Genomic DNA, 15,668 nt, shown 5'->3' with positions numbered 1-15,668 from the left:
ATTAATTATTACGTATATTCATACCCATGGCAGCTTTGAACACAGTGGAAGAAATGCAAAATGTGTCTGCTAACTTGCCTTTTGGGTGCTGTTTACTTGCAGCCAAGGACTAACAGCAAGACCAAAAGCAAAGGCAAAAGGAATTCCACTCCCTGTTGTCAGTAGGCCAGCATCAAAACTAACACCTTCCTGCTTAAACCTCAGTAAATTCATTGAGATGGAGATCTTAATTTAGATTCAACTTGCATTTGTGTCAAAATACTTCAAACTAATTTGACAGCAGCATAATTACTACACCCTCAGCCCCTTTCCTGTGACCATAGCTGTAGTTTCCAAATGAAACCCTGCAGGGCTGTGGCTAACATCAGAGGAGAGTGCTTTAATGACAGTGGTGACATTCTGCTCCTCCTGGGACATGTGCAATATCTTGCATGACTGAGCCTGAGCTGGAGACTCAAATTGTATCCCTACGTGTTTGTGCTGGTTATTTTTAAATTCTTTTTTAACCAGAATTTCAGATACTTTTCAGGCCAGTACCCAGACTTCAAATTTTGTAAATGTAACCTCAGAGGAATCACCAGTTGTGGGTGTAAATGGCAGGAGTACACCAGGAGTGTAAATGGCAAACAAAAGTGTTTTTCCGAGATTGCCACATGTTTTTGCAAGGCATGCACATACAAACGGGTGAGGCGATATGCTTGGTGTCACAGAGCAGAGTTTGAGCCTATTTAATCTCACAGCACAGGTAGATGAGTCCTGGCTGAGCCCAATTCAGATAGAAACCAGCAGGGAGGCACAGATGCTCTATACACATTAACACAGCCCAAGCACATGCACAGTCTTGAATATGCTTCCTGAAGTTTCAGGAGTAGGGAAAGGAGTACACTACACTGTGCTAAGAATCCACTGGTTTCTTAGTATTTCATGGGATTTTTAGGGGATTAACTATTTAGAATCACAGTGTAACAGCATTTCAAGCTAAAAAGTTTCCTGTGTTCCAGTTATTAAGTAATACTGCTGGGAAATTTCATTTTAATTTAACTTGAAGAGGTATTTCCCAAAGAAAAGTCACCTAATACTTCACATGAGTCATAAAAATTAATTTTACTTGAAAATAACATAATGGCATTTATCAGAAAAGAAACTTTAGTAATTCAAGAGACTTTTTATGTCTATGCCATAGCAGAAGCCTGGGAGTTTACAAGACACTCGCAGGAACAATTCTTACTTTCTCTTATCTGGTATTTAAAGGGCAAGTTTAGCTTTAGGTTTTCAACAATGTTGATTATTCAGCACTTCACTATGGAAATACTCTCACTGACGTGCACAGGCATCCACCATATGTAGTAACGCTTCATAGTGCTAATTCACATAGAAAAGTGTTTAGCTGAATTCAAAGGGGCTGAAAAGAGGCATATTGCACAAGTAACTAAATCATTAAGGCACTTTAAGCTGAATTTTGGTCCAGGTGAAATCGTGTGGGCTTGCTATTTGTACCTTAAACACCTGGGTCAAATACCTGCCAGAAGAAACCACATATCTCAGACACTTAGAAAAAAAGAAGTAATCTCGTCTCTCTCACTTTTTTTGTCTGAGAATTTTCTACAATGGCTTAGGATATACCTGAACCAGTTGTTCATTCCCATTCACAAACTATGATGCAGTACCTTCAGCTACGCTGATGCAACTACTTGCAGGCCATCAGTAGAACAGTTTTAATGAAAAGAGGATGAAAAATCTCATCTAAACAGTGAGCATCGGTGCACCCATATGAACAGCAACGTGGTTCCACAGTACCTCTTCTATCATCTGGACAACTGTGGTGATAATGATATTTATAAAATGTGCAGAGTGTCAAAAGCACGAAGATTTAGGATCAGTAATAAAAGTTTCTCACTTCCCTTACGTAAGGTTGTGAATGTTACACAACTAAGGACATTTAGGTGGAGAACAGGTGATAGATACACAATAGACAGTATAGATTTAGACAAAGGTTGATTTTTATAGATAAGCAACTACATATTAGTACTAACACTGAAAGAATTATGGCAGCTTCAAAGAATTATTTTCAAATTAAGTTTTAGCTTCTTGAGAAATTCATAGCATGAAACTCAATGTAAATTTATACTGAACATCAGAAGGTTCTACAGGGCCACACAGTATCAATATCTGCTGACAGTTAAGTAGCTTTGATGTTTCTCTCAGAAACAACCCATGTCCCTGGTCCTGCTGGAGACAACGTGCATTTCTGCAATCTCACACATTCAGAGCTACCCAAGCCATATGCTTCTTCTGTGGCAAGTACAAACACACATGCTTGTTGAGACTGCCAAGCACCCACACCATAAACAGGATCATCTCCTTGGCTAAAGCACAACCAGTGCTACAGCAAAAGCACACAAACTGCTTTCACAAAAACAGTATCTGTGTTACTGTACATTTCAGTACTTGACAGAGAATGATTAAACCAAGAAATCAGCACTGATAAAGAGGAGAGCCTGTCATTCCCAAGACTGGATTGATTATCCCAGATGAAATCACACCAGTGTTTCACCCAGGCATACTGCTACTTCCAGGCCATTCCACTTGCAGGATGTGATGTTAGTGCAAATTGGTGCTGTCTGCATTACACCGTCTTCTTTCTTCCAATACTATCAACAGCAAGATTTTTACCAAAACATAATTTAATAGTGTTTAATTTCTGCTAGCCTTTCCTCACATTTCCTTCATGCTTCATCGCTTCCTTCAGCTATAATAGCAGACTGTGGATTATCATTTCTCCACGTGGGGCTTCATAAGGATTTCCATGGGCAGCAGACCTGCTTCAACAGACCCTCCTTCATCCTCCCTTCCTCTGCTGCTCACATTTACCCATGTGCTAGTGCAAATGAGAGGCCAGCACTGCTGCTTGCGCAGCTGCACACATAACCCTGGGAAAAAAAAAGCTATTGTAACCCAGATCAGTTCACACAACCAGTTTACCATAAAGGCAAAGCCAGTATAAAGCAGAGAGACAAAGATGGCTTAAATGCTGTCTCTACAGAAAGAATTGCTCAAACTGTTGAAATCTCATCACTGAAAAGTACCAGCAGAAACAGTGAGTTGGGGCAGGGACAGGTGGCTTGGGCTGGGATTCCTGAAATCAGCCTTGTTGCCAAAAATCAGTGTCACATGAAACAAAACATGCAGACTACCAAGGACCTGGCTTGGGACTGTGTGTGGGATTCCCATCTTCTGCACCCTGATCTGGACACTTGACTTTAAGCTTTTTGGCTTCTGGAGAAAGGAGTTAATCTTTTTAACTCCCACTAGCCAATCCCTGACACTGTTCTTTTCTTCCTTCCTTTCTTCTGCTTTTAAGCATTCTCTAACTTCCTCACCAAAACAGAGTCCAACAGAAAATGTCTCTGAAAAGCCAGAGTCAAAAGCAGTAAGTCCGTAGTCATACTTCATTCCATTGCAGCTAAGCCACACTACTATGAGAAGCACTGGTGTTATGTAGCTTATACTGAATACCTTAAGTGAGTGCCTGTCAGTGCAGCACTGTCTGAAAGGATCTCTTCACAGTTATTCAACATAATATTTTAAACGACTTTGTGCTCTGAGAAAATTTAAGACTGTGCTGAAAAACGTGTTTAGAATATACAGAAGCACTATGCACTCGTACCTTATACAATTAATACTTCAAGCTCTTGAAACATTCACTTTATTCTCATTGCCTATTTTTAATTATGAGATCACCAGTTTAATTATGAGGTAACAACCTCTGGGTTTATCATTGCTAAGCTGCTTGTGTTTTCACAGAAATTCTTAAAATAGTTCAAAATTCAAGGCAGTGGCACTTTTTTTTTTTAAAAAAATTAACTTATGCATTCACTGAAAGCAATAAAAAAGAATTGGCTAAGTGAAACAGTATGCAGGCATCACTCATTCCTCTTCTTGGGAAGGCTGCCAAATGAAAACATATGATGAGTGTATGGCTGAAGGTGCTGTGTGGGGTGACAGAGTGCAGTGCTAAAACAATAGCTGACACTGCACATTCAAACTCCTACTTCTAGCTTTTCCCCTAGATAAAATAAAAACACATTTATTAAAGTATCTGTATATTCTGTTTCCAGAAGATCTGTGGCTGACAAAAGGAATCCCAAGTCTTTAGCACCCCCCCACCTTTTGTTGGCACAGGACAAGAGTTTGTTTTTTAATTTGCAGAAAACCATATTCAGTCAAGTTGAACAGTTTGTGAATCAACACCTAAGCCTGTGGACTTAAAGATTTATTTTCTATTTCCCTGACTTTGAAACCCCAGCTGTGCCTAAGAAAATTGCTTCATGCAAAGAATAGAAAACTAATGAAAACAAACGTAAAAGTGAAGTGCCATCAAGAGCCTACATCCATAAAAAAAAAGAGACAAAGTGGAAGAAAGATAGCTTCCACCCTAGAACACCCAATTCGGTGAAAGAAGCATTCAGACTCCACCAAAATCTCTTTGATGGGAGTAGGAGGAGAGGCTGGTACAGCCCTGTGGAATTCCTCCTTAATGTGGCTTCACTCCTAGATGGCTTACCAGCAGTAGGGTGGGGGGAAATAGTTGAAAGACTAGCATACCCTGGAGAGCAGTACAGCCTGCATTTCAAGATGAGAAATGATCTCCACCATTTATTAGGAAAACTTTCAGTAAGGAGCATATATAATTTTATTTATTCCTACTCCAGTAGTGCTTGAGGACCTTCCATTGGGTCCATACATGACTGAACTTTATGTTGTATAAAGAACAACATAGAAGTTATTTGCCTCCCAGGCAAAAGAACAGAGGTATATTGGGCTGATGTGACAGCAGAGACATGATGGATGTCTTTCATGGCTTAGCAGCTTCATGGTATTACTGGAGGAAACAGAAAACACCCCTTACACTCACCCCTTGCCTCCCCTTCAATCACACTGAGATTGAAAAGATGACAAGTTTACAAATGGAAAGAAACACTCTGCCTTAGCTCATTACCCTGGAGGTAGTGTCCTCAAACCCCGACCCCATGAGCCCTTCTTGACTCTGCCTTCCTCTTCGAGCCACTTCTCCTAGTACATGCACAAAGAAGCCTTCTCCTCTAGTGACTGGTCTCTTCCCTCCTTCATCACTCACAACTCATTCTTATTATTGGAGACGAGGCCAGAGGATGGAAGGGAAGACAATGCACAGGGAACCACTGTGAGCACAGTTTGCCCCATTTTGATACTACCCTTAGGCCTCTCTGAGTGACCCATTGTCTCTGACAGCTGAAACTAAGACTGGAAGGGAGCCAAGTGGCAGCCCACACCACGCTGCCATAGCAGAACAGAGGAAGGGGCAGCCAAAACTGTGGGCTTAGATGCTCCAGATTTGCCCAAGTTACTATTCTGCTCCTAGCAGGAGAAAAATACCAGTGCTGAGGCTGCTGACTGCTTAGATGCCTCCCTGAGAAGAAGTGCTGCTACTCAACCTCATTCCCAGTGGATGGCCCCAAGCTGAGAAAGCTCCCCTTTGTTCTGCAGGCTGGCCAGGCAATTCACTGCACTCAGCCAAAATACTTGTGCAATCAACTTCCACAGTACAGCCTGGAAATATTTTCATTTGTCATAATATTACCTAAAGGCAGAGCACTGGCAAAAATAGGTGTCTTCTGACAAACTTGGAAGACTGGAACAATTCATTCTACCTCATTTTTGTGACCTTTACACTCTTCAGTTCCATTTTCCAATGCAGCATAAATCAGGTGATTCGAGGCTCTTCAATCATATCTGTCAGGTTACCATGTCAGTCTTTTAAGGGGACAACGCTAACTTGCTGACTGGTCAGATATGCCGATCCTGCCCCATGCCATATGTCTGTCCTTCTCCTCTTTATCTCCTAGAGCGTTAGCCCACTGCACTCCAGCTGCCTTGCAGGAAGGGGCGATGCATCTCTTAAAAACCTAACGCCTGTCTTTAGACCTATGTTTCCTCCCCCAGTCTAAGGAATGCTGCTGTAAGTCAAGGGAGAGTTCTCAGCAGGAGAAGAGAGGAGAGCAAGGTAGTGAAAGAAGGCAGGTTACTCAACAAGCATGCATCGGTGGGGAATATAGCTTCCCCCCCATCTTCGCCCCTGCCCTGCAAAGAACAGGCACTGAAGCCAGAAAAATTTTGGAATGGGATGGGTATGTTTCCATCTTCTCCCATCTTCCCTCTAGTTATCTAAACTTACTTTTAATGGGTCAGTCAACTTTATTTTGAGTAATAGCTTTCTGCTGCAGCTTAAAGACCCATACTTCAAGAAAAGTGAACCCAAAAGGGAAGTCAACAGTGATAAGAGAGTTGATATTTTGATATTTTCCATATGTGGCAAGAATATATATATTAAAAAAAAAACCCACAGATTATTTCATAGAGAGTTCAGGAGGCTTTTAAAACAAACCCATCCTGCAAACACTGAAGAGAAATACTCGGCAAGAAACCAATTCAACAGTAAAATAAGAGAGGTTAGTGTGCAGTGGGGGCAAAACTCAATATTAAAAAGTGTAGTATTTATTACGGCTACTGCCCATAATCTTTTAAACTATGTTATAAACTCTGGAGCCTACCATACTAAAACTCACGCTTTCTCCTGAACCCCCATCCTGTGCAATTCCTAATTACTGTAAGCATTTCATGGTACACTGTACCTGTTTATGCCCTTTTCTTACAGTTAAAAGTCACAGCAGTGCTGGCATTACTTGTCAGAGGTCACTTGTACTGTACTTGATCTATGAAATGACACTGGCACACATATGCACTCCCAAAACTGTATATGTGGCTATTCTTCACACTGCCTTCAAAATATGCTTGAAGCTTATTCTGTTCTCATTTCAAATCCTGAAAAATATTTGTTCACCTAATACCAAATGTCAAACAAACCCTTGCTAGAACCAAGAAGCATTAAAAAAATAAAAAAAAATTACAAGCATCAGCTACTAGGATAAAAACAAAGGCTTGCCAGCTTAGAGAAAAAGAGAATCTGATAAGCAATTTGAAAGTGGGGCTACAGAACACTGTGTCGTGTAGAGACACCTGAGAAAGTTTAAACAGACCAAACGAGATACTTCAAGGAATATAACCACGTGAGCACAGTCTTCTAATTAGGCTAGCTTGATATGATACTCGAGAGGGCTGCTTAGCGGAGCCTGAGTCCTGAACTGTGTTGTGTCCATCGTCTAAAACTGTTCATTCAGCACATGCTTGGGTATCACTAGACAAGATGGTATAAATGCACAAAAATACCTCAGGATTCAGAAAAAAATAGCTGATCCTCGGCTTTTTACCAGTATTAGACAGATCTAGAAGAGACTTTCTTGTTCTTCTCACATTATATACCTTTGTAAACACCTTTCAAGGAAGTCTTTGTTTTCAGATATACATTTGGAAATTACATAAAGCCCTGCAAAGATACATGCCACTTGGAAAAATTTCAAAGAGAGACCACTAGATCTGGACTATCCTCTAATTAGATGCCTGACTCTATACTAGTAATACAGTTTGCTGCAAACATTGGTCTGGTAAAAAAGGATCTAAACCAGTTTTACATACATGGGTTTTGGTTTTTGTTTTTGAATCCCCAGAGTAATACTTTTGAACAAAACATCAGAATGTTAAATGAACCTATTATGGCTACAGTAGTGTGTGGTGTTGGAAGTTGTTCTAATTATAGCCAGTTTTGGAAGAAAATTCTGATGAAGTTTTCCATACAGAGGAAAATAAGACGCATAAACATGAACAGACTAAATGGAGACATGGAGTAAAGGGAAGAGCAGAATAATCTCATAAAGACAGACAGATTTATGAATGAAGTGGTAATGGTTTTAAGCAGAATATTTCCCCTTTCAACATTCCAAAGGGAAAATAAAAGAAAAATAAAAAGAAGAAAAAGAAAAAGGAAAAGAAAGGGAAGGAAAAAGGAAAAGAAAGAGGAGGAAAAAGGACGAAAAGGAAGAGGATGAAAAGGAAAAACACCACAGCAAACCCTGTCAAACTTGAGGCAACCAGGACTCAGTATTCAAGTAACTGGACAAAGCCGGCAGTCACTTGAAAGATGAGGGATGAAACCGTGTCCTTTCACTTAAATCCCCTTTGGGCAAATGAAAGGGGAAACCATCTGTCTGAATCCCATCTTACTAACTTTTCTCTTTCTTAATATTCTGTCATAGTTACCTCTTTGAACAGTGGAAATCTGTCCTCAAAACTGCTACATCAAAAAATCCTATTACCACCTTAAGTAATACCTGGGCAGGCGTATTTGGAAGAGTTAGCTTTCCTTCACATCTCTGAGCCCTGTGACCAAAAGACCTACAATGCTGTGCCAGTGACAGCATCACTGTTTCATTCTCCTACTTTCAGCTGCTTCAGTCCCCATCCTTTGCACAGTAAGGATGAAACAGAAGCCTGAACTTTACACTCTACTGTTTTTGTTGTCCTGAATTTACTTTTTTTACAGTATTTTAAAATCTTTATATTTTTATAAAATCCCTCCAACATATTTTTGAGGCTTACAATACTTGTATTAAGTTACGGGATATTAAGTTGATGTAAAGATGTGACTCATTCCCTTTGTGCTGAAGATCATGCTGCTTGTGCAACACAGTACAAAACAATGTGTCTGGAAAGACATTAAAGTAGAATTCAATCTTATTTTCTTCCTTCATAGAGGCAGAGTCCACCCCTACCAATCCTTCCTACTCATTCATGTCACAAGATTGTAAACTACACAGAATATAGAAACATCAGAGCTTAAATATGGGACTCATGAAACACTAATGAGCTATCTCTGTAACACAAATGTCCTATGGGGAAAACTGTTACACATTTTTCTGAAAGCATTTTTTCCCCGTTTTATTACACAAAACCCGTAAAATGATATCTTCAGTTTCCAGGGTATCTCATCAGAGACAAACTTAGAAAGGCAGACATATTGTCCATTTTTTCGCTGTAAAAATGTTCTGTGAGCAAAACACCTTGAAGAGCTGCCACAGCACTTACACTCCCAAAGTATTTCCATCTATTTTGTGAAGGCAGTGGTTAATACTAATAGGAGTTGGCTGGATTTCTGACATTTGGGAAAACAGTGGGGGAGGTGGAAAGAGGAAATAAAGTGGGTGCAACATATATGGGGTATATATCAGGGAGAAGACAGTGGAAGATAACAGTATGGCATATCTACCTTAGGCTGAACTTTTTTCTGGAGAGAAGAATCAAAACAGGAACTCTCAGCCATTTGAAAGAACAAAGCTGAGGTTCTGCTGTTAAAAAATAGCATTCAAACATTTTCTAAAGAAACTTAATTCACACTGTCAGCTGAGGCACAGGATCTGAAATTTGACAAGGGCTTCCTTGGTGCCAGAAAAGTCTGGTTTGCTGCCCAAATTTTACCCCACCCGCTTTTGGATAAGTCAGGAAGGTCCTGAGAAATCATTTGTATAACCTTCTCAGCAAACGTTCTGCCCGCATGGTGGTACTCCAGCACAGTGCGTTCAGGGCCCGAGCAGCCCTTCCTCGCAGACTGCTCCTCTTGACAGCTCGCACTGCTGCACTTACCTTGCGGGCAACTGCAAAAACGAAGTCCCCAAGACATGGAAAGAGTCACCATTTCTGGCAGACATAGGATTGAAAACTTGGACCACACTATGCTTTGTTAGGTTATCTAAGGGCTAAGCAAATTAAACACGAAGCCCAAGCAAGGATCAGAGGGTGAACTCTAGAAATGTAATCAGTGAAAAAACCTATTAAGTGAAAACTAGAGCACATGGAATTGCCTGTTTCCTAAGACCATCTAAGGGGAAGGATGAGACCATTGTCCTTGGTGCAATATGCACCAAGGTGAGTCAATAGGGAAACTCTTTCATCAGAAAACTTTGCAAACAAAAGGAGGTGATTGCCTGGACCAGCACAGGACCTATGGGACATAGGAAGAGGAGCATTTTGGGACTGTGTAAAACTTATGATGGGATTGTGGGAATGCGTAAAGATTGCTGGGGCATTTCAGTGGAAGGACTGAAGATGGGAAATTAACCAAGGTGGACCGAAGAGGAACAAGTGTGAGAGAAAAAGAGGGAAAAGGGTAAGAAGGGGCCACCTGAGTGTAAAGGTGTCTGGTCAGTAGCTTGTCTGACTGAGCTCTGTGCTTCAGGACCGCAGTCTGTCCTCTGTTCTCATTAAATCTTATTTCTGACTACCTCCATGTGGGTGTGCTCTCTGCTGTAGATATATATGAACACCAGAGAGCAGGAGGAGAGGTCTGTGCGCCAGCAGCTGGAGTGAGCTGTGAACCTCAGGGGCACATGGACACTGGTGCCAGTGATCGAAGCGGGGTAAGGGCACTGGGATAGACTGAGGATCTAAGGCCAACAGCATCAGCGACCCATGTGTGCCACATTGTACTAGCAGACTCCAATCCTGATCAGCAGACGATGAGGAACAGGACTGGGCTACCTGTACTCTGCGTCATTGTCTGAGGGATGCGTGCAGGCGGGTGCCGGGGAAGGCCGTGCTTCCCCTCTGCACTGACCTCTCTGGCTGGGCAGGAGTGGAGCATGAGCATGCACGTGCCACTTCGATCATCTTTCATACAGAGAGTGAATGTTTCAGGGAGCCACATCTTGGTGCAACACCCATGACAGTGAGACTGTAACTATATATATTTCATTTTAGCTGATTTTTAGGACAAATACAATGACTGTGAGATCTTTGTGGAGAAGCCTCCCACAATAATTTGTGAATGATCCACCTACAGATACACCGTTATGGTAAAGAAGAAAGTATCAGAAACATCATTCAATGCACTAAACAGTGAGCATTACCAGCAAGTATCCTGCTCCTCTGATTAGACAAGCCATAAATTGATTGTTCCCTCCAGCTCTTGTGATACCAAGCCAAGTCAAGCCCCTTTCCAAGTGTCTTAGATAGCTCTGTTGCAATGTTCTTGTTTCAAATCCATCACTGATGCAGCACATATTCATGGAAATAAATAAATAAATCTTACCTCCAAGCTGTAGAGATACTTGAAACTGTTTTTCTGATTGGCTGCCTTCTCCACAGCTTGAGCTAATTTTACTGCTCCTCTACCACCAGTTGACCAGTGAGTGCAGGGTACAGCATCAAATGCTCCAGATTGCTTCGCAATCTTGCACACCAGATCAACCTCAGCAGGAGAGTCAGTTCTGCCAACCAAACAGTTCCATCTCATTATTTTGTTTAATTGGTTCTCTCATATAACTTCATATACTTAGCCTTATTCTACTATCAGCAGTTGTAAAACAAGTCTCTACAGAAATTGTACCATATATATAATGCATCTACATACAGCATATGTATTTACATGTTTCAAGAACACTTTTTGTAATTGTTACAGCTAATTAACATGGAAGATTAATAGTTCCATAACAGCATATACTTTTTTGGTGGTTTTAAACCCCTAAGACCAAGCTGAGGATTTAAAGGTCTTTATACTCATGATGAAAAATGGAAATTCTTTAATAGCTTCTTTTCTTCATGTCAAAACTGATTAACTTAAAAACCAAGAGAAGTGTGAAATTTGAACTGTGGATTTACTCACAAGAGTAATGAAAGACTAGACTTACTTGAAAACATTTAGAGCAACCACAACAGGAACTCCAAAGAGCTGAGTAATTTGAATCTGTTTCTGTAGATTACAGCAGCCATCAGCTACCAGCTGGAGGTTCTGTGCAATTAAATAAAAATTAATGGAAATGGTAAGATACATCAAGTCTTCTCCAGCCAAAGAATTTTCCATAAATTAAAGTGCACATAAACAGTGCTGATCATGACAGTTGCAGGCAAGTAAAATGCTTCCAGACAAAAATATTTTGGCACTTGTTAATTCTTGTTTCAATTAACAAGTAACAGACATATTTAAGTAACTAAGTAGTGTCCAGAATTTGTACATGAATGCATTGCTGGTTGCCCGTCACGATTGTGAAAAGGCTGTTAGTCTCTTGTTTGCAAAGTTTATAAACAAAATACAGTAGTGGGGTTGGGTTTGACATACAGATGTGGTAGATGTATAGTCTAATCTATATATACATATATAACCCAGATAAGAGCACATTAGTGGATTTCCTTATTTACTCTTTTACCTCACACTTTGTAGGCCCTATCTTAACTGCAAAAACACACATATCCTTAGCCTGGTAAAACCAAAAGACCAGAATTTGTCTACAGTGAAGAGACAAAAAAACCTTGTAGAATCCACTCTTGTTTGAAGAGCGACATCCAACACCAAAAGTAAAGCACAAACAGATTAAAACAGTTGTTTAATGAACAGGTTAAGCTATCATTAATTTCAGAGAGTGTCTTTGACCCCTGCACCACTCTGCTCTTGTGCTTCCATAAAGGCCTGTATGATGGACTGGAATGAAGAGCTGATCAGTCTGAAAACTTAGTGGCCCTGGAAAAGCTACCGAAAAAAAGTTATTTTTCAGCTAGCTTAGTCACACACATAGCACACACAAGAGGGATAACACCAAGTGGCTGGGGGAAGGCGAGTTGGCTTTACTTGTTGGCAATGGCTGTTAGAGATGTTCACTGAATGCCAGCATTAGAGCATGCTATTTGTCAAACCTGAGGCTGCACGCTATCCAGCCAGAGGAATGAGAAGTTCTAACTCTCCATACATGCCATTATTTTGTCCCTTTAAACAAAAACTTCTCCTAAGGTTTTATAATAGTTCCTCTTACCTCTTCTGTGTATTCTTTCTTCAAGGGGGCACCAGCAGTTACCTGGAGTAATAAACAATTGAACTCATCACAGACTGACAATTGTCATAATCCTAAATGGTCAGCAGTGCACTTTTGCTTAGTTTCTGCATTGTCAGTCAGCACATAATCACACACAATATCACAGCTTGACTGCAGCTTCTGCTTTATTCCAAGTTACACTGGTACATGAAGAATAGCAACACTTCCTACGGTATTTGGGTGTCAAGACACAGGTAGTGACTCAGCAACTATTTGTAAATGTTTTATTAGAGTGGAGGTAATTGGATCCCATTCCACATGCTTAATGCACCTGCAGTGCAAAGACAGCAACCTCTAACAGCTGGTGGAATAACAGTAACACAGGTGACTAGAAGAGGAACATCATCTTTGGGTGTTCTGTAGTTACTGCCTGTGGCAAGAAACTGCATGCAAGATATTTACTCTGCCGGAAAGCATAAAGGTATATAGGCAAAGAGTATCATCAGAGTACTATATTGAGTCTCCAAGGGCCACATACATTGATCCCAGGCACTGGACTTAGTTACTTTTGTCTGAAGCGTTGGCCTTGGTCCATTTTATAGTTAACCTCCCAGTAAAAGTATCTACATGCCTCTATGAATGGTTTATGTAAACAAATGAAACTTTATACTTCTAAAGACATAGATCTGACAGAAATAGAGACAGTTATTAAGACATATGTAAGTCCTATTTTTGCTAGATTGGATGATAACACACATGATAATATATCTGCCTTGATAGGCAAGGGGGAATATCACCAAAAATAAAGAAAACTTTTATTAGAATTGGACTAAACTGACAGAAAGTTATACAATTACGTCAACTTGAAAAACTGAAAAAGGACAGCTCAGCTTTAGCTTTGAGGGATGATTAGCTGTAAGGGAGGCCATGCATTCCAAAATTTTGTGGCTGTGGAAACAGCTCTGGTATTTTCACCCAGTGAGGTTTTCCCTGGCAGCATCACTCTCTTGCATGCTGCTGGGCAGATGGAAGTGTTTCTAGGAGCTAAGTGTCTGTCTGCATGGCTACCAGACTCATCTGATTGTATGACTGAGGAGTACTTCTACAATCAGTAGTCTGTATGAGTCTTTTAGTGGCTTAAATAGCAAAAAATTGTACATTGGTCACTAATGGTACACCGGGAAAACCCTTGCAAAGTTTTATCAGTTACCTCAGCATCCCTGAGGGAATTAACCTGAGCAGATTAAAAGGACAGGAGAGTTTCCCACTGATGCAGTGAAAGAAATCTCAAAACCTCCACTAACGATGTTCCCTACTTCCACTCTCATCCTGCAACCCTAACTCTTCCCAATCCTCCTCAGCTGCCAACTTTTGCAGCCTGTGACTACTTCAGTGCACTTACAAATGCTATTTCAAAAGGCAGAGAAAAGAATATATATACATATTATAGCTCTTTAAAAAAAACCACAAAAACAAACGCAAACAAACTTCCCTCCCTCAGCAAGATTTATTACTTCAGAGTTCTTTCATCCCTCTTCTTTCATTTGTGCCTTCCCATTCCTGCATTACCTTTGGAGGTAATGTCTATAAAATGAGGTAACTCAGGAGGGATATCTAAATACTACCCACGGGCTACCTCCAGTATTTTTTAAAGCAAAATATTTTACTTATTTCAAATATTAGCAACCATTTTATTTCCCAAGAAAGGTGAAAAAACTTACATTTGGCCCACCTCCATGCATCTTCAAAGCCCTCACTGTAGCAACAAGTACAACCACACTGGGAACCAAGCCAGAGGCTCTGCATTTGATGTTGAAGAATTTCTCCATCCCAATGTCAGCACCAAAGCCAGCTTCAGTTACTGTTAAACATTAAAAAAACCAAAACAAAACCACACATAAAACATGCTTTTGGTTAAACACTGGAGAATATTTCTACTTTAGCATACAGTACACTTAAATATACATGAGTACTCAGTTTTGAATGAAGTTTCAAATAGAGATCTATTTACATTACTGAGTCTGATTAAAAAAATATTCCCGACTCAGAAATAAATTATCTTATTCTTGATATGTACAATATGTCATCAAAAGTAGTCACATCAAGGGAAAAACCCCAAGTAATCAAAATTAGTTTGAATCAGTCTTTTGAAAACATCTAGTCCTCTAAAATAGCTGTTTCTATGTAATTATATTTATTTAAAATGTCTGCAAACTCTTACAGATATTATGACTTCCCTACATTACTCCTCCTCCCTTGATTTTACTAAAGATATTCTTTAATCACAACTAATGGACCTAAATTCTCCCAGGTTTGCAAAACTTCTGGTCATCTCTTGCTTTTGTGGAGAGCATGTCCAGTTATAAAACAAACCAACAGTTACAGTCATGTGTCAGTGTTGAAGATACTATTAAATAGTGAATTCTATAACAGGATTTTGCACCAGAGAAGTCAGATATTAATGTAACATGATTCAGGAGAAAAACCTGTGCAGAATATTAGGATATGCCTGGCAATGTATTTTTAGCAGAGCTACAAATAAAAGATGATAATCTGTATCAAATTATGTCAGTATTTTCAGAGCTAATTTACTCTGATTTGTCAAATATCAATTATTGCAATTACCTCTTCTAAAATGCAAATAATTTCTTTTTAGTAGACAAACATAAGCACATAGCAATTAAAAAAAATAAATCAAGGGATTAAATCTCCTGTTGGTTGAAAATTTGCCCGTGTAACTATTTCCCACCAGAACATACTGAATGGGTTCAATGCATGCCTCTGGAAGATGTGAAGGGACTTTCAGGCAGACAAGTCAGGGTGGGAAAATAGCTTGCTCCAGAGGCTTCTGGACCTGACTCCAAGCAGAGCTGGTAACATGTCCTTATAACCTCAATCAGCTTGCAAAAACTAGTAAATTCCTTTTTCTTTCTCTCC

General features: G+C 40.0%; 1 protein-coding gene across 8 annotated transcripts in view; it reads right to left on the bottom strand.

Moving 5' to 3' along the window:
• The window catches only part of MTHFD1L (methylenetetrahydrofolate dehydrogenase (NADP+ dependent) 1 like), a 157,118-nt gene that overhangs the window by 51,976 nt on the left and 89,474 nt on the right, over window positions 1–15,668 (bottom strand). For all 8 annotated transcript variants that reach the window (XM_040598296.1, XM_040598299.1, XM_040598304.1 and 5 more), the window contains 4 exons: window positions 14,453–14,592; window positions 12,732–12,773; window positions 11,616–11,716; window positions 11,018–11,195 (listed from right to left, as the gene is read on the bottom strand). In XM_040598296.1, coding sequence (XP_040454230.1) covers window positions 11,018–11,195; window positions 11,616–11,716; window positions 12,732–12,773; window positions 14,453–14,592 — 461 coding nt within the window. The remainder of the gene's footprint in view (window positions 1–11,017; window positions 11,196–11,615; window positions 11,717–12,731; window positions 12,774–14,452; window positions 14,593–15,668) is intronic.

The sequence above is a fragment of the Falco naumanni genome, chromosome 6 (genome assembly GCF_017639655.2).
Source record: "Falco naumanni isolate bFalNau1 chromosome 6, bFalNau1.pat, whole genome shotgun sequence".
Lineage (NCBI taxonomy): Eukaryota > Metazoa > Chordata > Aves > Falconiformes > Falconidae > Falco > Falco naumanni.
The sequence above is the reverse complement of the archived record's forward strand: the minus strand, read 5'-3'. Positions and strand labels throughout refer to the sequence as shown.